The sequence below is a fragment of the Cetorhinus maximus genome, chromosome 20, assembly GCF_964194155.1.
Source record: "Cetorhinus maximus chromosome 20, sCetMax3.hap1.1, whole genome shotgun sequence".
Taxonomy (NCBI): Eukaryota; Metazoa; Chordata; class Chondrichthyes; order Lamniformes; family Cetorhinidae; genus Cetorhinus; species Cetorhinus maximus.
This window is the reverse complement of record NC_135898.1, coordinates 19,577,145-19,593,899: the sequence shown is the minus strand read 5'-3', so window position 1 is coordinate 19,593,899 and position 16,755 is coordinate 19,577,145. Positions and strand designations below refer to the sequence as shown.

Here is a 16,755-nt window from a genome sequence, read left to right as displayed (position 1 = left end):
GACTCCTGAAGGATAATACCAAACTTAGCTTGGCCAGGCCTCCTCACCTTGATCACCCATGGGAATTGTCAGAGCACACGCTCTGATTATTTCCAACCATCATGGTTCAAGGACACCAGTCAGTTCAGGTTACTCTCACCCAACCACCGCACCCCCCTCACTTTGAGTTTTTATATTGTGGGATTTTGAGTCTAAAAATTCCCGTGTCATGCCCAGTAAAAGACATTTTGCATTCATAACTTCAAACATAGACCATGCTTGTATGGAAGCTTCTGGAATAGCCTCTTTTTATTTAAAGAAGGGACGTTGTTGAACTGTTAAGATGGCAGCCAAGGGGGTCAGGTGAACGTCAGGTGAACTTTGCAACTTCAAAACAGACTATCAAGGTTAAAGAAAGTTCCAAATTGAATCCTAGTGGGTGGGTGTCTTCCCCTTGAATGGACATGCCTAAACCACACTCCTTGTAGAATTCATGCCTGCCATTGTTCAGAGTTTACTCCAAAACACAAAGTCAATGGATTCCTAGACTCTGTGTCTCCAGGTTTGCAATTTAACAAAGGAAATCTGACTTGACCAGTTATCCACAAGTTGTGTGTGAAAGAAAACCATCTTCCTTCTATTGTGCATTAATGGTCATTGATCATGTGATCGAAACTGGTTCCTTGATACTGAAATCCTTTTATCCCTGAACTCAGAAGAGACCCAGGAACAGGCTGCAGAATAACACTGACAAGACAACAGTTGCAGAGAAAGGCTGTGCCACCTTTGCCTTTCAAGAACAGAGAGGGTTATAAGTTTGAAAAAGCTTCCCAACCTGTTTCAGAATCTCCGAGTTCATCTGTAAAGAAATTGGACCTCCTAATACAACAGCTATGAGTGCCTGTCTAAGTGACCTACTGAACAGTCTTCTCTTCGAAAGAACCCTGCAGTTAATCCGGATATCCGATCCCAGCTATCTGAACTTATCGGAAATACAATTCCCAGTGGATAAAATTCCTTCTTCACTGAACTCTCAAAGACATGTGACCTGTTAACTATAGTCGTTTGGTAGTACAGAACTTGGGAATTGCTGAAAAAAGAGACATGCTGTTAAAGCTTTTTGTCTTGCACTCAACAGGACAGCTTCACAAGAATACCAATTCTAAAGGGAACAATAACTTATGCTGCAAGAGAAGAGAGTTCTGATTGGTTGGCAAATGGACTCTGATTGGTAGAGGCATTGCTATGGAAAATGCACCAGGGAACGGTTAACTTCCAAGCCTTTGTTTTAAATTCAAACCAGGCAGATCACGGCAGCACCTTGACCAAACGCAATCAACCTTCCTGGTTTGAATTTAAAAAAGCTTGGCAGTTAACTGTTCCCTGGTGCAATCTCCATGACAGCGCCTCTACTAATCAAAGTCCAATTGCCAACCAATCAGCACTCTCTTCTCTTGCAGTATAAATAGTTGTTCCCGTTAGAATTGGTATTCCTTGCGAGTATGTCCTGTTGAGTGCAAGATGAAAGCTTTGACAACATGTCTCTTTTTTCACCAAAACTGTTAACTACTCTTTTGGTTTAATACATGGAGAAGTGCACTACCTTCTTTAATTGTACCTTTCTAGAGTGTGTGGTGTGAGGCTGACGTAGCATTTAGCTCATTTGGGGTGAGCACGTGAATAAATAATCCCCTTTGTTTAAACCCAGGGAAGTCTTAAAATTGGCCAGACGCTAATGGGGGGGTTGGAAACACACACACTTCTTAAAAACAGACCATACACTGATTATCGACAGGGGGGGGGGAAGGAATTCGAACTTTCAGTTTATTTCTCCTCCCCTGTCTATAAATTTCAGTTCATTTCTCAATGGGCACAACTTAAATATTTACAAAGTTAGGGATAAAATTCTTCTGTGAATATTTTTTTTTTATAATTAACAATACATGAGTGAAATCACATTTTCATCAATTGCAAGTCTCAGAGGCAGGAGAGCTTCTGGTAAGTCAGGCAGAAGAGGCTTTGTCCGCAGTTGAACCGTAGACTTGATCTCACACTGTCAGCAGCAGCCGAACCTCTCATGTACTCACCTTTGTCCGTGCGTCAATCTGAGCTTCCCGATCCAATAAGAACCTGACCATATTGATATTCCCTCTTCTGGAGGCAATGTGCAATGCAGTGATTCCATTCTGAACGTGACAAAACAAAGAGGAAGAAACGCAAGAAAATGGTGATTCAAACCATCACACTCTCTCACCCACTCACGCCAGGTCACTCAATGACGAAAGGATATGGCAGCAAAAACAGAAAACCTCAGCAGGTCTGGCAGCATCTGTGGAGAGAAAGGCAGGGTTAACGTTTCGAGTCCAATGTGACTCTCCTTTGGAAATGAGTTCCTCAGAAGAGTCATATGGACTCGAAACGTTAACTGCAGATGCTGCCAGACCAGCTGAGTTTTTTCCAGAACTTTCTGTGTTTATTTCAGATCTCCAGCATCCGCAGGATTTTGATTTTATGAAAGGATATGGCAAGTCTAACTGAGGATCACCTTGTGCCAGCACTGATAAGCCCTTGAGGATCAAGACCATTTGTGACAGGAATCAGGAGCACGAACCCAAACTTTACATATATAGTATGAAGCAGAGTCATACAGGCTCAAAACGTTAACTCCGTCTCTCTCTCTCTCTCTCCACAGATGCTGCCAGTCCGACTGAGTTTTTCCAGCACTCTCTGTTTTATTTCAGATTTCCAGCACCTGCAGGATTTTGCTTTTATCCAAACATTACCACCCTGGAACGTGAGTCCCATAAAGACCAAAGCTGCTCCTTTCATTACTGACAGACTGATGTCCACCAGTGACCCCAGCTCCACAGTCCACTTGCCAACTCAAGGTTCTCACAAGCCCCGGGTTTCATTTCTTATGGCACGGACACAGAGGCCGGCAAATTGCTTGAAGCCACATCCATCTTACACCAAAGCATGCACTCTGGTGGCTGGCATGCTTACATTCTGTGCTGGAAACAATCTGTGCACATTGATGGGAAGACAGTAAATGAGGCCTTCAGTTTCTACACGTCAAACTGGTGTTCAGGCCCTTGGCAAATCCGAGCCCAGCGGTGTCCACGAAAACATGACTCACACGGGGGCTAAATGCTGCTCCTTGCAGGGATTACTGACATTGCCATCAACGAGTGAGTATTTTGAAGGTTATTTCGGAATATAAATCCAGAGGTTCTACTCCTCACAACAGATTCTTCTCAGTTAGCATTCTGCCTCCGGCCAACTGACTCTCCCCTGATCCCGATTGCTCATTTTGAGCACGCCCCCTCAATCACCCACTTCCCCACCCCCAATCACCCCCCACTCGCTCCTATCACCCACCCCCTCACTCTCGATCAACCCCCTCACTCCCGATCACCCACCCTCACTCCCGATCACCCCCCCTCACTCCCAATCATCCCCTCACTCCCAATCGCCCCCCCCTCACTCCCGATCACCCCCCCTCACTCCCGATCACCCCCCCTTACTCCCGATCACCCCCCCTTACTCCTGATCAACCCCCCTCACTTGCAATCACCCCCCCTCACTCCCGAGCACCCCCCCTTACTCCCGATCACCCCCCTCCTCATTCCCGATTACCCCCCCTCATTCCCGATCACCCCCCCCCCTCGCTCCCGGTCACCCCCCTCACTTGTGATCATACCTCCTCTTGCTCTCCCGATCACCCCTCCATTCCCGATTCCCCCCTTGCTCTTGATTATCCCCCTTTGCTCCCAATCACCCCCTCACCCCTCGATCAACCCCCTCGCTCCCGATCACCCCTCACCCCTCGATCAGCCCCCTCACTCCCGATCACCCCCTCACCCCTCGATCAACCCCCTCACTCCCGATCACCCCCTCACCCCTCGATCAACCCCCTCGCTCCCAATCACCCCCTCACCCCTCGATCAACCCCCTCGCTCCCGATCACCCCCTCACCCCTCGATCAACCCCCGCCCTCCCGATCACCCCCTCACCCCTCGATCAACCCCCTCGCTCCCAATCACCCCCTCACCCCTCGATCAACCCCTCATCCCTCGATCAACCTCCTCCCTCCCGATCACTCCCTCACCCCTCGATCAACCCCCTCGCTCCCGATCACCCCCTCACCCCTCGATCAACATCCCCCTCCCTTGCAATGGCTCTCCCTGTTTTCCTGATCACCTGGTCCCTTCCAACCAGAAAGGGGCCTGGCTGGATTGAAATCAGAATCACTGCTGTCAGCTTGCCATGTTGAGGATGGTAAACTCCATCAGCATTATACACTTTGGTCAGCAATCTGATCTTTCATGAGCATCTCGGACTTCCAGCTGTTATCAAAAGGAACAAAGAGACCATTGCAAGGATGCTGTTCCTGGCTGGCCAATGCTCCACTGCTCAGTTCCTGACCTCAGCCACATGGAAGAACCATCAGCAGAGCCGATATCTCCCAGGGGGCAATGACACAGAGCCATCATCAGGCCACTCGTTCACTTCTCTTTGCAATGGGAATCGAGCCTGAGCTGGGAATAGATCACCCTGCTGCTTAGAGGAGGCGTGAGACCCAGCAGGAGCCCCAGGGAGAGGAGAAATTCTGTACAAACTCTCATTTGCACCTACCTTGGGTGTGAAGTTGACATTGGCTCCTCGTGTAAGCAGCATGTGAGCTACATTTAGGTTCTCGTAGTGTGCTGCGATGTGGAGCGGAGTGAAGCCAGTCTGAAATGAGAAGTACAAGCAGGGCTCAGCACCTTGTGAGGAGGAGATGCTCCCAGTTAACTATTCTCATTTGCCTGGGCAGAGCATTACAGCACAGCTCTCTATTCAATTAGACCTAATGGGCCCATTAACCTTACTGATCCTTGAAAGAATGCACTCTCGTTTTCTCTGTTGAGTGTAGAACTGGCATCTATGGGCTCAGTGCACATCCTGTGGATGCTGATGGTTCAGACAGACCACAAAGAGTACAGGAACGAGAAAAGCTTTTCTCGTTGAAACATAATCAATGTCATCAATCCTTTGAAGTGACTGACTGACCACCATTAACAGCACAAACCCATCAGAAACAAGTATTCCTCCCCAGGAAATTGTTCCATCCTCTACTCTGCTGTACACAAGCTCATGGAGCTAAATTTGCCAGGTTATGAGGCTAAAGCACCACAATACATTGGGGTACAGTTCCACCAACTTGCTGGTTTTTCCACTGCAGTTCACCCAAAATCAGTACAAAAGATTAAGGGATATCAAGCAGATGCTATACTCAACAGAAATGGGGCCTTACTGCCATTCTTCCCACTGGTTTAAACATTATTGCAAGGCCTCACTCACAAAACTGACTGTGTCGCAACATCAAATTAATCATCATGCAAAGCTTCTGCGAATTGTATTTGTTTGTGGCCTTTTGAAGAAGCTGGTTAAAATTAAGCTGTATTAAGCACAAGAGTTACTTTTTAGATTTTTTAAAACAATAACAAATCTTAATTTACCAAGAATCTTGACTATTGTACACTAGTAAATGGCTCGTGTAGTGTTTTAGAAGTCGTCTTCAGTAATTTCAGGCATTTGATAAAGTGCCGCACACCAGAGTTGAGAGCAAAGTGATAGCTCATGGAATAAAAGGGACAATGGCAACATGGATATGGAATTGGCTGAGCAACAGGAAACAGGGAGTATTGGTTAATGGATGTTTATCGGGCTGGAGGAAGGTTTGCAGTGGAATTTCCCAGGGATCAGTGTTGGGACCCTTGCTTTTCCTGATATGTATTAATGGCCTAGGCCTTGGTGGACAGGGCACAATTCCAAAGTTTGCGGATGATCCAAAACTTGGAAGCATTATGAACTGTGAGGAGGTTGGTGTAGAATTTCAAAAGGATGTAGACAAGTTGGTGAAGTGGGCAGATAGGTGGCAGATGAAGTTCAGTGTGGAGAAATGTGAGGTGATTCTTTTTGGTAGGAAGAACATGGAGAGACAATATAAAATAAGGGGTACAACTCTAAAGGGGGTGCAGGAGTAGAGGGACCTGGGTGTTTATGTGCACAAATCATTGCAGGTGGTAGGACAGGTTGAGAGAGTGGTTAGTAAAGCATACAGGATCCTGGGCTTTATTAATAAGGGCGTAGAGTACAAGAGCAAGGGGGTTATGTTGAATTTGAATAGGGCACTAGTTCAGCCTCAGCTGGAGTATTGCATTCAGTTCTATGTGCCGCACTTTAGACAAGATGTGAAGGCATTAGAGAGAATGCAGAATGGTTCCAAGGATGAAGAACTTTGGTTATTAAGATAGGCTGGAGAAGTTGGGACTGTTTTCCTTAGAGAAGAGAAGGCTGAGAGGAGTTTGATAGAGGTGTTCAAAAGCATGAGGGGTCTGGACAGAGTAGATCGGGAGAAACTGTTCCCACTTGTGAAAGGATTGTGAATGCGAGGGCACAGATTTGTAACACAGACAAGTAATTGGCAAAAGAAGCAGAGGCGACATGAGAGGAAACTCTTTTACTCAGTGAGTGATGAGGATCTGGAATGCACTGCCTGAAAGTGCGGTGGAGGCAGGTTCAACTGGGGCCTTCAACAAGGAATTAGAATGTTATCTGAAAAGGAAGAGTGTGCAGGGTAACGGGGAGAAGGCAGGAGAATGGCAGTAAGCACTGTTGATTCAGAGAGCCCGTGCAGACATGATGGGCTGAATGGCCTCCTTCAGCGCTGTAACAATTCTGTGACTCTTGTGATTTAAAATCAGGTTATTTGCAGGTGGGTGGGCTAGACAATTCATATTTAAAAATGCTTAGTTTTTTGGTGATTTTCAGCTATGTTAATAGAACGGCATCACCTTACCACTCTTAAATATATCATGGCATACTTCCCAATGTGGGGCGAAAATAAGAAACAATTCTATTCCAAAACGCTACCCGACTGCGCTGGTTTATGAAAGGTCTTCAGTTTGGTGACATGAAAATACGTTTGAGCGTAACCTTGAACTATAACTTTACCTCAAAAAGCCAGCGTAATTTTAAATACAATCCACCTGGACGGCTGATTGTGTCAAAGTGGAAACTCTGCTGTATTATATATACAGCCTCGACATGGTCACAGAAAGGGACCAGACTGAAAGGGACCAGCATTTATACAGCACTTTTCTGTGTGTTCAAGATAACTCAAAGTGCTCTGAAAATTTACTGTTGTTATGTATGCGGCAGCCCATCTGCACACAGCAAATCGATAAAGGGCCAGTCAACTGTTTGCGGTGGTGTTAGTTGAGGAGGGGAATGTTGGCAGGAGACTGGGAAGAGTCCCTTGCTTTTCGTGTGTTCCCTTAAATCTTTCACATCCGGCTCAACAGGCAAATGGGCCTAGAATTGCTGTAAAAAAATACAATTGAAATACAGGACTCTCTCAGCATTCCACAAGTGCCAGGTTAGGTTCTACGCTCAAGCTTCGGAATGGGACCTGGACCCACAAGCTGCTGCCCCCAAGTACAACCAAGTGAGCCAAACTGACATTGCTAAGGCTAATGGTATAGGATCACGAGAGTCAATCAGCAGGAGGCAGCAACAATGCACAAATTCTTCCTTTAGCAACAAACTTTATCAGTCCAATATAACAATTCATTGTGATGCCATCAATTCTTTATTCCTTACATCCAATCACTTGAACTAAAGCGAATAAACTAATCTGACATTTTCCCTACTGATTAACATGAGCATAAGCAACCCCATATTTTAGCACCAATTGGCCCAGTCATGTCAGGTACATGTGGGTGTGCTGGGGGGATTCTACAATGTGATTCATTCGAATACGGCAATACGTGAAACTAAAAGGAAATGAAATAATTAACCAAAAACCCAGAGAATAAATTACACAAGAGGAGGAAACAGATGATTGATCAGAACATGTCACAGCTGGTAGGCGCATCGCTTCTCAATCAATCCCTCAAACCCATTCATAACCCTTCAGTCCTATCACGCTGCTTAAGGATGCTTCTCGATGAAATATACAGATCCCCTCTCGGAGAGTAACTCGCACACATGCAGAACCCAGGTAGAGGGGTCAGCTGAGTGGTTCACTTCCAGCCTTTACACATAGTAGTTTGGGTTGACTGAGCTGACCAGTGCAAGCAATGAGATGTATCCAATTAATTAAGAGAACTCTTAACAGGCTCTCTGGGCGAGTGAAGTGCTTTACAATGCAATAATCTCACAGGAGCAATCCAGCCATTTAACTGACCTGTAGAGATCCTTTCTGAATGATGTGTGAACTGTCCAGTGGGTGTTTCAGCATGGTGGGGAGAGAAGGGGAGGGTGGTGGTGTGGGGCATTGGTGGTGGGGGAAGGAGTGGTGGGTACCAGCGATAGGGGGGATTCCTCACAATCAGAAGTTCACATAAAACAAAATTGTAATCACAGTCTCAACACGGTGCATTTAGACAGAACCTTTAACATTGTAAAGCACCCCAAGACACTTAGGAGAGCTATTTACCATAATTATTCCCCAAAGACTAGAGCACTTATTTGGTCATAGAGGTAAATTTTAAGCAGTGTCTTAAAGGAGAGGGAGGGGGGGGTGGGGTAGTTGGGGTAGAGCAATTTTGATGGAGAGAGTGGGGCTGAGGTTGGAGTTAGTTTGGAGGGCTAAGGAGTGCATGGTACTGGAATGGGGTGGCATTGGTTAAAGCTCAGATGCTAGGGAGTTGAGATATGTGAAGGCTTTGGCAAGGGTGCAGAAGAGATTGGTTTCAGGGTTGAGGGATTGGTCACGTGGATAGGTTGGAGAAGCTGGGGTTGTTCTCCTTAGAGCAGAGAAGGTTCATGGGGTGTCACTGGCTGGGCCAGCACTTATTGCCCATTCCCAATTGCTGTTTAGACGGAATTTGAGTGTCAACCACATTGATGTGGGTCTGGAGTCACATGGAGACAAGACTGGGTAAGGACGGCAGATTTCCTTCCCTATAAGGCATTAGTGAACCAGATGGGTTTTTATCAGCAATGGTTTCATGGTCATCATTAGACTAATAATTCCAGATTTTTAAGGAATTCAAATTCTACTGTTTGCTGTGGTGGGATTTGAGCCCAGGTCCCCAGGACATTACCCTGGGTCTCTGGATTACCCAACCACTGCGCCACGACATCCCCTTATAGGAGATTTGATAGAGACATTCAAAATCAGGAAGACCTGAGTCGGAGTAAATAAAATGAAATTGCGAATGTTTAGGATTTGGAATGCACTAATAGGGGGGGTGGCTACTGATTCAATAATAACCTTCAAAAAGGAATTGAAGGAGAAAAACATTGCAGGAAACACATCGCCGTTCCTTCACTGTTGCTGGGTCAAAATCCCGGAACTCCCTTCCTAACAGCACTTTGGGTGTACCTATACCACATGGACTGCAGCAGTTCCACTACCACTACCTTCGCAAGGGGAAACTAGGGATGGGCAATAAGTGCTGGCCTAGCCAGCAAAACCCACATCCCGTGAATGAATTTTTTTAAAATTGAGGGGTGGTGGGGGAGGAGTGTTGGGGACGGGAACTAACTTAATTGAAAAGTGCCAGTGCAGAACTGATGGGCCAAATGGCCTCCTTCTGTGCTACAGTATTCTATTCTATTCTATGATCACTGAATTTTGTGGGGCTGGGGGAGGTTATGGAGATAGGGAGAGGAATTTGTAAGCATAAGTATCAAATATATTCAGAAATGTCAATTTAGAAAAATGCTTTTTAACCCCTTAAGACAGGAAGGCAAGTTTTGGGAGGCCAAATTGATTAGGTAACAACCCCTGTAACCCATACATTTTATGTGTAGATGAACTTGCCAGTCTCAGGAACCCATTCAGTATGACTTTGAAGACTGCTGGAAAACCCAGACTCTCTGCACGCGCCTGCAAATTACGCTAAAGGTTCGATTGTTCTCTGGGAAACTACCTCTGAACACCAAAGACCCATCTTCTTTGTTGGTACCTCGAATTTACCTTTGACAGTACATCAGGGTTGGGGTCATTCTGTAGGAGTACCGCTGCTGTCCGGGTATCATCATTCCGAGCCGCAATGTGCAAAGCAGGGAGACACACCTTCCCTTTCGTCCCATAACTGATCAGGACTGCCACCACATTCTCATGTCCCTGCTGCAGTGCGACAGCCAATGGTGTAAAGCCATCCTGGTACAAAAAACAAACAAACCATTAGCTCAATGTGAGCAAGGTGGAGTTTGGACAAGGGGTTTTGAGTGTGTAATTCAGGAACAGTTCAAGTGTAAGATATATAATACATCACCGAGACCTTTAATGGGTAATGACATTTTGATGCACTTCATTTCAATCAATATCTTTAGACAATAGCCACTTTCCAACGGCTATCCCATTGACGGACAGGTATCCTCAGCTAGAATTGTGAAACAAATGATTCCGGTGGGACCAATCTGACTCTACTATTTGTAATGCGATATGAAGACCATTTACAAAAAGTGTGTTTCTGATTTCATTCCATATAATACACAGAAGATCCATTGCTGTTTCACAGAAGGGAAGTGACAAATGATGTTCAGTGGTGTTGTATTTTCACAGTAGCCCCACTATGATCTCAAGTCCTGGAGTGGTGCTTGAAGTCCCACTTTTACTTACACACACACACACACACACACACACACACACACACACACACAAGCACGCACACACACACACGTGCAAGTGCACACGCGCACACACACACACATGCACAGTGTACAACCAAGCTGACACTCATGAAGATATTTAGAGTGAGAAGAGGGCTCTGCTGATTCACCCAAGCACCTTCCTCTAGGCAGGGAGTGGGCCGTTTGTAGGTGAACGATCAGGACTTACCTCTGTTGCAACATTTTGGTTGGCACCATTTTCAAGCAAAAACTTAACAACTTCCAGGTGGTTTTCCTGAGCAGCCATGTAAAGTGGAGTGAATCCTTTCTGTGTGAAACACAATCGATGCAGAAACAATCAGACATTATTGAAGCTCTGCGGTATTCAACAGTCACAAATTGAGAGTTTGCACATTGAGAATGTCAGACAAATCATCTACTCTTTTCATTAATTGGATTCCATTCCAACAGTGGGTGTACACACTGCCCACTTTACATGACGTGTGGATGAATGAATTTTACATGATGTGAGTGAGTGAATTGTTCCCTTTTATTCAGTGTGTACAGTGCACTTACAGGAGCTGACACCAGCTCTGGATAGTTAGGTTTTATCGAGTAGCCTGTACCTGTACAAAAAGGCAATGGCAAACCACTGCAGTACTTTGCCAATCATAATCATGGACCAATCCAATGGAAGTCCATGGTCGCCAATGCTCTCGTAGGGCCAGGTACCTGGAGGAGGAGGAGGAAGAGGAGAAGGTACCTGTGCAGCAGCTGACATCTCACAGTGCTCAAAAGCTAATCATTTAGTCTTCAGCTAGTTGCTTCCTGAGTATCTCAGCTAGTGCCGATGCACAGCGCACTAAAGGTCCAGTTACAAATGATACACAGGACTGTTCCAGCAATGGTTCATCAGTGTTCCCTGTGTGACTTGGTTTGATGGGGCTGTCTTGAAGGAGTCTTTACTGCCAGTATTTCCTCACCCTCAAACAGCGGCCAGTTAGCAGTACTGGAGAGTACCAATAACCCTGTGCACAGAGGATGATTCTGGTCTGTGTGAAAGTAGACACTACAGAGAGAGAAAAAAAAAACAGAGAGCTGGAGCAAGGTGGAATTCTAATTTTAATGAAAGCTGGAGAATGCTTCAATCTTTCTATAGTTAACAGCTCACCATCCACATCTCATTCCCGGGAATCACACATTTCAAGATCACATATTGCTGGAATTCTCCCAGTAGAAATTAATTCCTGAAAAATAGGCATTCTCCAGCTCTCTGTTAAAAGTAGAACTTCACCTGAGGCATGGTGTGTGTGAGGGGATCAATGTGCCAGAAGCTGTCATGTCCGAATGTAATTTTCTGCTGGATTCAATAGTTGCAGAATGGCATTGGGTGTGCTTAAAATCAGAAAATGAAGTCCGCCACAATATCATTCAGATGGTATCACTTGCAAACAGCTTGGGTGTGGGAGAGGATGAAAGAGAAGCATTGTTTTTTTTTAAAAATGACAGCAGACCTGTTTTGAGGTACTGCTGTTTGCATACAGGGAGGTTAGGCATGTAGCCAGGGATTCTTGCTGGCACTGCAGAACTAAAGCAGGGCACTTCAGGAACAGAACACTTCTGGCACGCATTAACACTGCAGAAAACATCTATCAGGATCCATCACAAGGAGCCACGCTCCAATAGACAGGGAGCAGAGGATTAGGAGCAATGGGAAAGTTGATTCGTTTCAATGTGCAATATTTAATAACTACTGGAATCATCAGCCTCACAATCATGGTGTTCCTGATGCTGAGAAGCACTTAATTTTCTTTCTGTATCAGATCAGATGCATTCCCAATGTGGATTGTATTGCACATCACTGCAACAGTACAAAAAGCACACTCCCTAAGCGTTTAGCTACATAGCCTCATTTCACCCATTTCTTCCTTAGAGAGAGAGAGAGATATGGAATACAGGAAAGGCAACATGTTTCCCCCATTCCTTATTTCTGATCTCATCTGGCACAGCAGTTTGGGGGAGGGAGGTAGGGAGTAGGAGAGGAACTATAGTTGGCCTCAGTACCTTTACATTGGGGAATGAGGGTGTAAGTGTTGGCCAAGGTTCCTGAAGCTGATTGCTATCTGCTGAAAAGTGCGCAGGCGCGGACACCAGGTGAGGAGCGGCCAAGGCTTGGCCGCCAATCCCACCCAAAGTCAAAGATCAGGTTCAGTTTCGGTGAAAGGTTCCCCAGAAAATACTCACTGCCAACAGAGCAGGACGAGGCAGGGAAGGGAGAAAATTGACAGGGGAAATAAAGGCAAACTCAATTATTCCTACACACTGGCAGCCCTCACACAGCATGGAGATTTGTACTGGCCAGGCCCAATCTGAACCTTGCTGCCAGTGATATATTTGTTGACTAGTGGAACAGCAGCAAAGGGCTAAATGGCCTCCTCGTGTTCCTGTGTATAGTGTCAGGCACATGCTCTGGCAATGAGACCCTAACAGCCTGTCGCCAGATAGAGAATCTTCGGCTCTGACTTTTAAAGCCTACTGCACCTTTTTACATCGTGCAATGCTTCAGTACCTGGTGATACTGGACATTGAATTCACGGCCATCATGCACACAATTGCCGAGTAAGATCCTGATGTCATAATGGATCTTATGGAAGGTTCCTATGCTGTTAAGCTAATAAATACTCACAATAACTTCCCTTTGCTCCCAAATTGTTACTCAAAACCTTCCGGGTTTCAGCTGGTTCCACAGCATGCCCTGAAGTTGCACCTGTCCTGGAAATGCCTCGTGAAGCAGTCATCTTGTATGGATTCTGGCCTTGGGGCATTAGGTTGGGCAGTATAAAATATTTTATTCTGTTTGACTCTGTATCTAACCTGTCACGTATTAGTTCTGGGAGGGCTTGATGGGAAAGTGCAGCGTAAGCTTTATCCTCTATGAACTTTCCCTGTCTGGCTATGCTTTCCACCACTAGCCACACTCAAACAGTATGGTGCTGGTATAGCCCATGTCTGTAAATTGCACCTTGGTCTGTCTCCCTATTCATTCCGCAATTTCTCTGCCTCACCTTGGTCCACCCCTCATGTCTCTCATTTAAAATCCTTGTTCTGTACCACCACCCAAGTATCACACCAAGTTACTCCCTCAGATATCCTCTTATTTTCCTCCCTCAGCCTTTGAACCAAGCAACTTCTCAACCTCAGTGATTTCAACCTCATCTCAACTCTTCTTGCTCTCTCTCCTGAGTTCAATATCCTTTGTTCCTCCCTCCATATCAACTCTGTAAACCATATTGACAACCAACCTTTCAATCTCACCGTCTTACTTGGACATAGGACAATCTCTGATCATTTCTTTCCATCATTCTGTATCCACATCCTCTTCCCAACCTCGTCTCCTTCTGTAACCGTGCCTGGGAAAATTCACCCTCAAGTTACTAATGGCTGTACTTTCAAATTTCCAACTAGCCAGCTTTTGGTCCTGTATTCACCATGAGAGTTGTGCAGCTACTGAGCTGGTACATCACTTCTCTCCTACCTTTGATGCTCGTGGTTCCAGTAAAGCACTGACACTCTCTCGCCCAAATTGTTCTCCCTGGAATGATATCCCTCATTACCTTCCCTCAAAGTCCAATGGGTTTGAACATCTTTGGTAGACAACTCATTGAACTATCCATCATCAAATCTGGCCACATAATGTATTATCAGGTCCTGATCTCCATTGCTAAAACTCCTCACTATTCAAAGATCATTCAGGAAGGCAAAGATAACCCCTGCTTCTCTATCCCACCACAAACCATCTTCCTCCACTCTTTAATCCAATAAGATGTGAGAGGAGTTCCTAGACTGATTGAAGCCATCCTTGTTGCTGATTCCCTCCTTTCCCCTAACCCACCTGGCCAGACTTCCTTGAATATTCCCCACTGCCTGAGCCCTGAACACATGACTCTAATTCATCTTCAGCCATGCTCTCTCCAAACTCATCTTATGCACTGGATACACCTCCTAATCCCTCAACCCAATTATCGGCAAACTGCTGAGCAGCCAACTTCCCACCCTGGCCCACATAAGCTGATATTGTTAATGTTTCTCCCCCTTCGGCTCATCTATTGCTGATCCATGTCTTTTTTACCTCCAGACTTGACTGTTCCAATGCTCTCCTACCCAGCCTCCCATCTTCCACATTGCATAAACTGCGACGAGTTCTTTAAGTGACACGTACAATCACACAAAATCAGGATCTAGCCCAGATACTCAATATGGTCTCTGAACTGGATCCACACCAATTTCTCTGCTTAAAGCTGTGTAGCCTGGAAACAGCACACCCTCACAGGCCAGTTCGGCATTTACGAAAAACAAGAAATTTTGGATCTCAACAACTTTAGTTCAGCTTTCCTTTCTTCCCACTAGATCTCTACTAAACAACTGATAAGTTGTTTGACATGAATGCAGGAGCTGGCTATTGACTGAATTTAATGCATTTTAAAGATAAATAAACTTGTAACAGCTGAGAAGCTGAGTTTGGCTCAATAGTTCTGATGGATGCTGCCTCAGGAACACTAACAATCCTCCAGTGACATTTTCCAATTGATAATACAAAATAAACCCCTTAAACTAAAAGAATAGCATCCTGAATTGGTAACATAGGGAACCAGGAATGGTTGCAAAGTAATTCCAGGTCAGTAATTGTGAGGTAAATAAACTAACAGCAGTATTTGTTCTATGAATGGAAATGACCACTGCTGTGGAGGAGTAGAGGGATTTGGGGCAAAGTTTCACAAAGACACTGCCTTGGGTTGGTGAGCCTGTTTAAAAAAAGCTAAAGCACAATCAGAAGAAAGAGGTATGGAAGATAAAGGACAACGATAAGACTTCAGTTCGAGTACTGGGTGCAGTGTTGGGCTCTGCACTGGAGGAAGGCTTTAGGCTCACTAGGATGCTGCCTAGTATGAGGGAACACAAATGCAACTCGAAAAATCAGTTCCCTCTTTTGTTGGAAAAAGGGGTGATCGGATAGGAGTATTTACAATAATGAAAGGACAGGTCAGGGTTGAGGGAAGCAGACTGTTCCTAACAGTTGTGGGGTCCTGAAAAGACGAAATGCAAGATATTTAGAATAGAGACACCTTTACACAGAGAGTTGTAAGGCCCTGGAATTCACTTCCAAGGTTAATAGTGGAGGCAGAAATATGTCAACATTCAAGATGAGACCAAAAAGGTGAGTGAAACAAAAGGGGTTTTGAACTATTTGCTCCACAAGAGGGTAAATGCCAGTACAAACTGGTTGGGCTGAATGGCCTCTTCTTGTGTTGCTTTGTCTATATATTTATATGCAATAATAAACTATGGTTTGTCAGTTGATAATCAGTCCTGGTTACTTTGAAGATTTTAGCTTTGCAGTGTCTGGTGTGATGCTTTGATTCGCCTTAAAGGACAGGAAATCTTCCCAGCAACTACAGAGCTTCCATTATAAATAAGGTCAAGCTAAACAAGACAACAATCTCACCTCAGAGTTCAGAATTTCATGTGCCAGGTCCTGGATTCTACTATCTGTGTTTTTCTCATTTACCAATGTGGTGAACTGGCTGGAAGTTGGAGAGGGTTTGATTTCCCTATCTCAGCTGAGTTGTCAGTGAGATATTGAGTGAAGGGCCGTTAATTGACTTGACCCCAATTTGAGTGGCAACACTTGTAAAAGAATTGGGTGTGAGCGGGAAAGAGTGCATGTCCTCCTGGGGCCTTGGCAGTATCATTTCAACCAGTTGCTTCTTACCTGGGACTGAGCGTTGATGTTTGCCCCATAGTTGACCAATTCCTTCACGACCTGTTCCTGTCCAGCCAGAGCTGCAATGTGCAGGGCTGTGTTCCCTTTCTGGAAGGTAAAAGTTCCACAAACAATTACTCATCTAATAGGCAAGGATTTCAATGTGGAAGAACGATACCAACCAAAGCAAATAGATATTAGCTCTGCAGAGGTCTTAGGGATAAGGCAGCCAGCTGTGCAGCACTCAAACAGCCCTGGAGTGGCCCAGTTCCCAGTCTGGGCCAAGTTGGCTACCTTGAGTGGACAGATATTGGGTTGCTCCAAAGTGTATCAGTTCAACATGGGCTGGAGAGGGAGATAAAAAGAAGCCAGAGGCTTCCTCTCCTCACCACTGTGTAGTCTTT

At 45.3% G+C, this 16,755-nt stretch overlaps 1 protein-coding gene across 1 annotated transcript in view; it reads right to left on the bottom strand.

Moving 5' to 3' along the window:
- LOC144694910 (ankyrin-1-like) overlaps positions 1-16,755 on the bottom strand; it is a 198,923-nt gene that overhangs the window by 100,472 nt on the left and 81,696 nt on the right. The window contains exons 4-8 of the mRNA XM_078565662.1: positions 16,361-16,459; positions 10,820-10,918; positions 9,953-10,138; positions 4,615-4,713; positions 2,067-2,165 (exon numbers count right to left, since the gene is read on the bottom strand). Coding sequence (XP_078421788.1) covers positions 2,067-2,165; positions 4,615-4,713; positions 9,953-10,138; positions 10,820-10,918; positions 16,361-16,459 — 582 coding nt within the window. The remainder of the gene's footprint in view (positions 1-2,066; positions 2,166-4,614; positions 4,714-9,952; positions 10,139-10,819; positions 10,919-16,360; positions 16,460-16,755) is intronic.